Here is a 10366-nt window from a genome sequence, read left to right as displayed (position 1 = left end):
TCGTGGTGCCAAACACTGAGACAAGAGGCAATGGGCAGAAACTGAGGCACAGGAAGTTCCACCTGAACATGAAAATCTTCCTTACTGTGCAGTGACTACACAATGGAACTGATTGTTCTGAGGGTTTGCAGTTTTGCAGGGGTCCCTTACAGGAAAGATTCCAGAACCGTCCAGAGGGGCTGACCCTGCCTAAGCAGGGAGGTTGGACTGGGTGACCCACTGTGGTCCCTTCCAACCTGACCCATTCCGTGATTCCCTACACTTGCTCCAGCCGTGCTAGTGCACATCTCCGCTTTCTTGGCAGGGCAGTGACTTTTCTGAATACTCTAGAAATGTTGTCAAACTTAACATAGAAGGAAAGGGAAGAAATTACCATACTTCTGGGTTTTTCTTATTTGGATATTACCTCCAGGCCCCACAAAACTACAGAATGAACAACCACAATGTACTAACAGAAGACGATGAAGAAAATTGCCCAGTCACAGAGTATTTGTGTTTCTTCTGAGTGGAGGTTTCGGTGAATTAAAACTTAAGCTGAAGGAAATACTAACTTGAATGTATCTACTTGGTATGGTGTTTATATGATGGAGCAAATGGAGCCCCAAATACAGGTAGAATATGACTGGTGACATCTGCTCCTTGGTATCAAGTGTGAGAAAGCAGAAGTGATGTTTCGGATCTGAGTAGTTGCCTCTGCAAATTGTGTCCTATAAGAACACAAAGCAGTGCCCTGCCAGAGCATTGCCATTCCCTCTACACAAGTCAGTACCTCAGGGTACACCTAGAGAAGAAATGCGGTGTACCTGCTTTGATCACAGAATCATTAAGGTTAGAAAAGACCTCTGAGATCACCGAGTCCAGCTGTTAGCCTGATCTCACGTTATAGCTTGACCATCTGTCAGTCATATCAGTTCATATCACTGCTTCAGGGCAGCTTTTACTGAACCTAGCACTGGGACATGTAGTTATAGAAAACTGAAGGAAGTGCATTTCATTTACTTTCTAATTCTCAGTGTTAGGAAAATTTTTAACTCTGTGGGACGCTGCAGATATGGATAAAGTTTTGCCTTTTGGGCTACATGCAAGGACTTTGAGTACTAAGATGTTTAGACACATTGGCTTTTGCAAGAGAGGGTGTTTGGGCCCACCTGCTGAATCCTTTGGGAAGCTCCTTGTTTTACTAATCAGCACTTGGACTTAGATCTCTCCTGTATGGTATGCACTGACTTTTGCTTCCACCTGCTGTGTAACTTGAAAAACTCCTTGTTTCATTGATCTGATAACTGAGATTTGTACTTGTTAATGAAGTAGCTCTGCATTTTGACCCATTTCACATACTAGAGAAATCTCTGGAACTTCAGAATTATTCAAACTGGGAGCTGTATTACCTAGTTAATTCTGCTCATGTAGACATGACACTGTTACACTTCATTGTACTGATATTAAATTATAGAGGAATAGATGTAGAAAAAAATAAATTTGGAGGGATCTTTTACATTTTTTTTTCAACACCGAGGAAAAAATCCCAAGACTCCAAAACAACTCCAACCCTGAATTTGACCTTGAACCAGACACTAAGATAGGGAAAAGAACCTTTGTTTATGCCTAGTATCCAAGAGAAACTGTTCAAGAACAGTTCATTCTTAGATTAAGAAGGGCCAGGAAATATTGCCAAGATTGATAGAATCTCAAGTTATTTGTCACGTGAGCACTGGTAGTGGAAGTTACAGTGACCCAACTTTTCAGCTCTTTATAAAAAAAATATTCATATGCCTTAGAATGCATCTTAAGCAAAAGATAACAGATATTTAGAGATAAAAGGGTATGAATAAAATTATAATACATTGTTTAGAAATATCTAAATTCATGAACCTTTTGGTATACATTTCCCTCTAGAAAGCCTGCTTGGCAGTTCCTTTAAACAAAACTGAGGTTGTAGTCAGAGAAGAGTTGGCCCCAGCTCTGGTTAAACACCATTGGCATTAGCTATGCTCCCACATGGGTTTCCCTCTCCAATCTATAGGCAATGGCTTTCTCCGTGAAACTATTCTGTTTACATCTATGAGATGGGTTAATAGCCTTCAGCATAGTGTTCTAGAATAATGCTCACTTATTATTACTTGAAGAAAACACTGGAACTTAGACAACTTTTATATCCTTGCAGGTCAGGATAGTTCAAACAGTTTTAAAATACTCCTACTTATTTTTTAATAAGCAGCATAGATCTGTTGGAGATGAAGCAAAATCAGTTCTGCTACACCTCATCATTCTTCTTACTGTGCTATTTCCACTTTGTATCTTGTCTGGTAGATTTAATGCATCTTTTAGAGCAAATTTAATGATGATAAACAAAGTGTGTTTTGCCTGGGTTCCCCATGATTGTTGCCAAGCTGGGTATGGGCCTCATGTTCTCTCACTGCTCCTTTGGAAGCCCTTCACAGGAATTCCTTTCTCTGACTTACCTGATGGACAATTTTAATTTAAACTAAGGCTGCAAATTTGAATAGGGGCTAATGCCTCATTTGTATTACTTGTGATTCTCAGAACAGCTGGTCACCTGGCACTATTGCTGGTTATATTTGACCTGCAGGAACCCAGGGTTTCAAAAGTAGAGAGGAGGTATCTTAGTCTTTTAAGTTACTGAGAACTGGTGATGAATAAAACCTCTGGAAAATTAGATCTTTGCTGCCCAGACTGAAGTCTGATTTGTAACTCCTGTTTGAGAATTTGAGACTTCAGGAATTGTGTTGTAGGATTGTATTACATACAGCTTGTGATACCATGTAGCCAAAGAGAGATGATTTTTGCCTTGTGGTCCAACGGCCTTCTTATATGAAGTGGGTCTGTTCCAGGTGCGGAACAGGCATCTGAACTAAGAATGCCCTCAATTACATCTAGTCCTCAGATTAAAAGCACAGACCATCTTTTTGCTGGACATGCTTTTTTTATTAGTTTTCATTTCCTTCTTCATCACATTTCTGTTTCTTTTTTCAGTTGCATCTTCTGACTTTCTAGCTATGCTCTCCATCCAGTAATGTGCAAGGAGAAAGAACTATGGAATGTGAAGAAGACACTGTGCTAAAGACTATCAAGATCCTGTCATTTCTGGAGATAAATGTGTAAATATCTGCAGCATAAAACAGCTCTAGATGGGAATTCTTACCAAGTTTTAGAAAATGTTTCAGAGAGGGGTATTGGAAAGGCAGACTATTTGTGCTGGGGAATTGCTTTCCTCAGAAATATCCTGTTGTGATCTTGCAGCTAAAATCTTTCCCTCACTGGCTTCATCTTCCCCCCTTCCAGGACTATAGATTTCAGTTTGATCATGTTGAACAGGACTGACGGTCACTGTGACAAGAAAGCTTTCTTGGTCACTATGTACAGCAACTACACTAGGAAGTTTTGGAGGTGTCTTTTAACTACAGATGAAAATCCAGGTGTGAATTTTCAGTACTGGTTCCTTTTTTTGAAAGACAGCCGATGTCAAAACCAATCTGCACAAACTGCAGATACTTCTGGAAGAGGTGAGGAAAGAAGAAAAAATAAATCCACATGTGATTCTTGCAATGTAAGAGTCTTAGTATCCTTAGGAAGCACACATTGACACTGAAAGAGTAAATGAAATCCCTGACTTCCTGAAAATAACAGCTTGGATTTCCTTCCAGGTCTAATAAGCCAGAAGTTTTTAATATATCATAAGTAACTGGATGATGTGAAGGAAAATTGATGCATTCCCAGATCAGGTCAAACCAGTAGCACTGTTAGAGGGATTAGGAAATGTTATCTCTCTCCATTCGTGTTGGATATGGAAATGCTATTCATGGCATGTACACGTTGTTCACAAGGACCTATTTTTACTTGCACTGGAGACATTCACTTTGCATTTTGGAGCACATGAGCTGTCTTCACTCGTGTCACTGCATCCAGGAAGGAGGGCCTGTTACTTCTCTGCCAACGTGATGCAGTGCCAGTTCTGCAACAGAGCACATCAGTCTGTTTCAGTGGGAATTGGTAACCAACTCAACATTAATAGATTCAAAGGTTAGAAGATGGGAGTTAGCAATAAACTATGCATTTTCCAAGATGTTACCTTGCAACATTTTAGTTGCAGAAATGCAACAAGATGGATGGATTCTCATCTGAGTTTATTTAGCTGAGGTTTGTTTAGTCACTGAACTCGATTTGATAAAAACTAAGGCACTACATAGTGATCCAGTAGAATCCAGTTTTCAGCAGGCTAAGGAGGCACTCCATTGATTTTCCAGCCTGATGCATTTCCATCTGTTCTAGTTATACAATGCCCTCAATGGGAAAATCTTTCAGACCTTCAAAGTTGTCCTAAAGCCTGAACAATGTTACCTGAATCATGTTGCTGAGATGTCTCGCACTGTGCCTTGAGCCTCCAGGTAATGTGCTGAGTGCTGACTTAGGTCAAGCTGAATGTTTTCCTGAGATATTGTGTCTCAGGAGCTGAGCCTCAAAAACTCTCATTACCATCGCAAGAAACTGAGTCAGGGAAGGTTTAGGTTGGATACCAGGAAAAGGTTTTTCATCCAGAGAGTGGCTGGGCCCTGGAACAGGCTCTCCAACAAAGTGGTTATAGCACCAAGTGTGTCTCGGCTCAGGGAGTGTTTGGACAATGCTCTCAGGCACTTGATGTGATTCTTGGGGTGTCTTGCAGGGCCAGGAGTTGGACTCTGTGAGGCTGATGGGTTCCTTCCAACTCGATGTATTCTGTGATTCTATGGTCACGCCATCGTTGTACCTTCACAGCCTGAATTGTTACAGGTTTCTCAGGCTGGACTCTGTACGATTCCACGGACAACAAACCAGCAGGAAGCCTTGGAGGTAGCAGGGACTTCCCATGCCACAAAGGCTCGAGAAAGAGCCAAAATTCCTTCAATGTCAAACGCCTCCGTTTTGTGTAAGGTGCTCTCCCTGTGCAGGCTTCGGGCGGAGGCAGCGCGTCCCGGCGGCGGTGCCCACCGGGCTGAGCCGCTGTCCGGGGAGTCTGAGCTCCGCCGTGCTCGGGAGGTGGGGCCGGTGCCCGGTGCCCGGTGCCCGCTGGGCGGCGGCGGGCGGGGCCGGTGCCCGGGGCGGCGGGCGCGGAGCGGAGCGGGGCGCGGGCGGCGGCCGGTGAGTGGCGGCGGGGCCGGGACAGGGCAGGGCCGGGACCGGGCAGGGCGGGCGCTCATCGGGACGGGCACGGTCCCGGCTCCCGGCACGGGAAAGGCTCCGGGCCGGCCGGCCCCTCGGCAGCCGCCGTGCCGGGCACTCCGCGGCGGGCGCTGCGCACGCCAAGCCCCGGGCGGCGGCAGGGCTGGGGTAACGCCGGCGGCCGAGCTCTCCGTGAGGCACTCTTTGTTCCAGCGCTGAGTTCTCGGCTCCGTGCGGCTGCGAACGCAGAGCCTGCCGGGCTGCGTCGGCATCCTCATCCCCAGTTTACAGACTTGCAGTCTTCCAGTGTTGGACCTCGAAGTTTTATGCTCCAAATCAGGTTTTTAACCTATATTAAGTAGCTGGAGTTAGGTAGCTGGTTATTAGTGTAAACTGGACTTTATTTTATCTCTTGCGTCGTTAGTAGAATTGTTGGAATTGGTGTCTCCCAGGTGTGAGGTTTTAACACTGGTGCGGGGGACTGGGAGAATCCATGTGATCTCAGAGCTTCTGTGAGAGAAGTAGTAGGGTCTTGTGAAGGATCTTGTTATTTCTTTCATGATTATTTTTCTGGTACACTAAATTGCTTGTTCTTAACAAAAGTCTATATGCAGGAATAAAGCCTTAATCGCATATCAGCTTTGATGAATTTTCTATGATAGCTATGCTTCTACAAGTCAGAGTGGTTTATGTAAGGCCAAGTGCCTTCATCCAGGTGACAAGCTGCAGACAGGGTGTGAGCACAAAATATCCAAGAACCCCAGCAAACAGCCTCCAGTCTTTTCTATTTTCTAGTTCAACTCCTCTTTTGAACATGCCATTCAGAGTGACCCTTTTCCCTTCCAGCCTTGTGCTGTGTCCTCGCACCACATCCTATGGAGAGCTGTCTGAGTGGACCTCTCTGCCTAGATCTATGTTCTGAGCAGGGCTTGTCTGATGCATATTTTAGACGGAGTTTTACTCATCTCAGACCTGGTGTAGCAGACTGGAAAAATTAAGAGTCAGCCAAGTACACACATTCTGATCTACTTGGGATTAGAGTCTCTGTGGATCTTTCACACTTCATGCTGTCTTTCTGATATTTGACAGAAACTGAAAGCAGTTACAGGTAACTTGAAGTGTACTGTTTGAAACCTTTAAAACAGAAAGGCAAGATTGGTGTCCTTATCTTTTATTAACAGCCTAATGAATGTGAGTTTTCTGTTTCTTTTTCATTCACACAATATAATAGATGGTAATTAGGACTCCAATACCTTTGCAGATCCGTTGTAAGATAGGAAATGCAAATATATATTTGTCATGCTGTTTTACAACAAATACAATGAAAGCTTAATCCAGCGATTTCATAGGCGGGGAATAATTTTTTGCACTGTTTGCTGAATTGGTTGTTTATAGTTTGGACCTCTAGCTCTATAATATATAAACCAGTACATTGCTAGTGCTTCAGGCCAGTTCTTGAGGAGTATTGTACCAGAAAATTTACATTGACTTAGTGAAATTGCTCATCTGTTTCCAAAGGATGTCAGTAGATAACTTACCATAGGTAGATGACTTCTCAAGATGAACATGGCTATACTTCTCCAGACTGAACTCCTACCCAGTGATAAGGAAATGCAGCCCTATCACACAGGCAGTGTGAGGTTTGCAAGGATTACAGAACTGTCCAGTCCAATGTAGAATTTTGGTCCGTATCTGCAAAATTAAAAGTTGACTCAGTTCTCACTGTAGTATAAGAAGGTGCTAAGCACTTCTTACCTTGGACTTGACTCAAGTTTAGACTATATTTAGATATTTAGGGCATTTATTTATGTATATAAATGCTTTTCCTAATACGCAAACCCAAATTACTTGAATGGCATATGAACAAAAAGTAAATTCCTCGATTTTTTCACATCCCTGTGAGTTTGAAGGCTTTTCCATATAAGCTGTTTGCTTATGATTCTGTCAAAGATTTGATGGAAGTTTTCAGAAAATGAAATATCACAGATTCCTGTGACCACAGAGATGGAGACATGCCTAATGCAGATTTGATGATTCAAAATTCCTTGTCCTTTGGAACCCACAGTGCAGGATTTTTGGCTATATTCAGACATTTGGGAAATAGATCCTATTTTAGACTTATTTTTAGTATTTCTGGGAACAATTAAGTGCAGACAACCATCAAAAGTTAAATATTATCACCTAAGAAGTTTTACTGGCACTGGTTTCAAAGTTAATATTTTTTTCCACTTGTAATGGTTCTTGATTTGCCAGTCAGGGAATTTACTTCAGACAAATGCACAGCTATGTTTTCTTTTGCCAGAAGAAGATGTATGGCAGTCAGAGAAGAAACAAGAAGTTGTACTTGGTCCAAAGACTCACTCAATATAGGCCCTTTTATTTAAATCCTAAATACATTTATTTAGAGATCAGTGGGTATTTAGAGTATTTCACAAGAAAGCAGTAGCTGCAAGTGCAAATATTGGAATTTTGCATAAACATTAAGAAAGGGGCTGAGATGTTACTCAATTTTGAACAGCTGTGCAAATGGGTACTCGAGGAGCAATACTTAGTGTGTGTGTGAGTCTGATACATTTAATACAAACAAACACATCTTTAGTTGTTCCTGCTTAATATCTGCTAAAATCCACAACAACTTTGACTGGAATGCTTCCTGTATCTGATACCATTGAAGCGTGTTAGACATTTATTCATAGGTATTTACTGATTAATATGAAGTCTCTTTATATATAAATGAAAAGAAAGTACACATGGTATATTAAACTGGGGAGCTGATTTTTTTTTCTGCTGAGGATTTTCAGTAATCCTTATGTTTGTACTGTGGACAGTGTGCGTGGTGTGGTTGGGTCTCAGTATCTTTAGTTATGTAACATAAACATCAAGCTGTGCTGTAAGTCAAACAGGACAAAACAGTGTGACTGCAGTCTCTGTGGTTCATCAGACTGCAAGCTGACTGCTATGATCTGAAGAATTGAATTTAGTGGGAAGGCTGTCATTGGTTTTAATGAGCTCTGGATATGGGCCAAACTCAAGAATCAGTGGCTTGGTTTTATTGGAGTGCCACCAGCATCATGTTGAGTCATGTGTGCACAGATGCATATACATCCTCTTAAAATTTAAAAGGAGTGCCAATGCCACAAGCATAGATGCCATTTGTATTTCATCATTTTCTTCTGAATGGATTCAAACACATTGCATGAGATTTTGGTACTTGACACTGAGTTCTCATCATTCCCTCAGATGAGTTTCTATGCCAGTTCTTCTGTCTAAGTTCAATTTATTGTGTAGCTTAAACATAAATATATTTCTCTCCTTTTGGAGAGGTTTATCTCCATATCTGCAGTTGACAGCTTGTATGTGTAATGGGAAGGAGCGCTGCAGGTTAGAACTTGAAACCACCTCTTTGGTGAGCAGCAGACACTCACTGATGTTATTAACAAGGATTGTTTCAACTACTATTCATCTCTGACTCCTGCTGACTATTGCAGTTCTCCCCCAAAATCTCCTAAGATCTCATCAGGTCATAGCTCAGATAGCCAAATGTTCATACAAGAATGTTAATCTCTGAACATTATTCTGAGTAACCAAAACTGCAGCAAAACTGCCAAAATACTCAGTCAAAAGCTTGAAAGCAGGATCTTTAATGATTCAGAAACAAAATGAAGAGAGCACCAATTTATTTCCAATGTACCCTCTTGTCTGAGCTGTCTCATAGTTTAGCTGACTCAGGAATGCTGGATTTGGGGTGTCTGCACTATTCCAATCTCTTAAAACTGTAGGAAGTAATGAGGATCTTACTTTTTCTTGAAATTGCTGCTTAAAAGCCTGTGGGGGGAAACAGATGTTAGTGTGCATACTTATTTTGCTTACAACTTTGACACCCTCTTTAAGGCTAACCTCAGCAAAATGGCATGTCAAGGAATCACACAGCCCATCCTGTCATTTCACTGCCATTCTTTTCATCTGCTGCTTCATTCGTTTTTCTTTCTGCTGAACATGCATTTCTTAGTTTAACTGATATTTGCCCATAAAAAAGACTGCCATCATTCATAGGAGTCTGTTAAATATTGTTGGTACAATTTGCAGCAAATCACATTATAGTACCTTCTGGTCAAATGTGTCCTTTCTTTGCTCCCAGTGAATGCTTCAGAAGATCATTTTTGTATAACGCTGGATAAAGTGGGAAGGGTACTTGCCAGCACACAGAGGGTTAATCCTGCTGTGTTTGTCTCGTTCTTTGCAAGTCCTTGCTCTTTTAAGTGACAAGACTTTTTTTGTGACTTTTTTTTAAAAGAAGATGTCTAAGTTAGTAGAGTTGAGCTGCAGTCCTTACCATGCAATATGGGGGCACTTTTCTCTCTCTAGATCCTGGTGTCTGGCAAACTGACCTTTTTTCCAAGTTGTGTCACTCACTGCTCATGGCTGCAGCCAGGTAACAGAGATCTAAGACTCTTCCTCTCTATGTCAGGATAAATTTTATCCCATTGTTCAAGAAGCTAGTTGTATATTCCTAAGCACTGATAATGACAGGAGGGGGAGGAGATGCATTCTCTGATCCTGTTGTCTCGCCAAGAGTGTCAGGATTTCTGAGCTCTCCTAAATTTACCCTGGTTTTTTATATGATAATGATTTCATTATCTCAGTAGGAGGAAGTGAAAGGACAAGTGAATGAAAACAGGAGAGATAAGCTGTGTGGTTTGCTTGACATTTGAGAATGATCCAAGAGTTTCTCTATAAATTTAAACTACAGACCCACAGTATAACTTCCCAGAAACATGCTAAAAGCAGGGAGTGTTTGAATGGTGCTTGCTTGATTTTCTTGCTTTTTCAATCTATATGTTATGTTTGAGTATTTCCTTCAAATGATTTCACATGTCATAGGGACCTTCTGGATTTATTTAATTGACTCTTTAAATCTGAATTTAAAAGACAGAGATTTCAACATAATGTTGTAGAGAATGAGGCATAGAAAACCTGTGCATTAGCAGACTAAACTTGGCTGGAGAGGCCATTTCAGAATTGCCTTGTGTACAATAGTATTGAAAGTTTTTCCAAAATCTTTTGTTCTTTGTTTGTAGATATATTAAAAAAGACCTTACTTACAGATGTATAAAGCTTTAGTTTTTTAAAGTTTTTTGTCCTTTGAAAGAGACATTATGCAGCACATCAAAGTATATTTCAAAACCACAATGCAACCTGTTCATGGGCT

General features: G+C 41.4%; 1 protein-coding gene across 1 annotated transcript in view; it reads left to right on the top strand.

The window, feature by feature from the left end:
* Window positions 1-5340: 5340 nt before the first annotated feature.
* KIAA1210 (KIAA1210 ortholog) overlaps window positions 5341-10366 on the top strand; it is a 67091-nt gene continuing 62065 nt past the window's right edge. Inside the window, exon 1 of the mRNA XM_015626207.3 lies at window positions 5341-5497. Coding sequence (XP_015481693.1) covers window positions 5484-5497 — 14 coding nt within the window. The 5' untranslated portion in view covers window positions 5341-5483. The remainder of the gene's footprint in view (window positions 5498-10366) is intronic.

The sequence above is a fragment of the Parus major genome, chromosome 4A, assembly GCF_001522545.3.
Source record: "Parus major isolate Abel chromosome 4A, Parus_major1.1, whole genome shotgun sequence".
NCBI classification, from domain to species: Eukaryota; Metazoa; Chordata; class Aves; order Passeriformes; family Paridae; genus Parus; species Parus major.
Note: the sequence above shows the minus strand (reverse complement) of the source record. Positions and strands in the feature narration are given on the sequence as shown.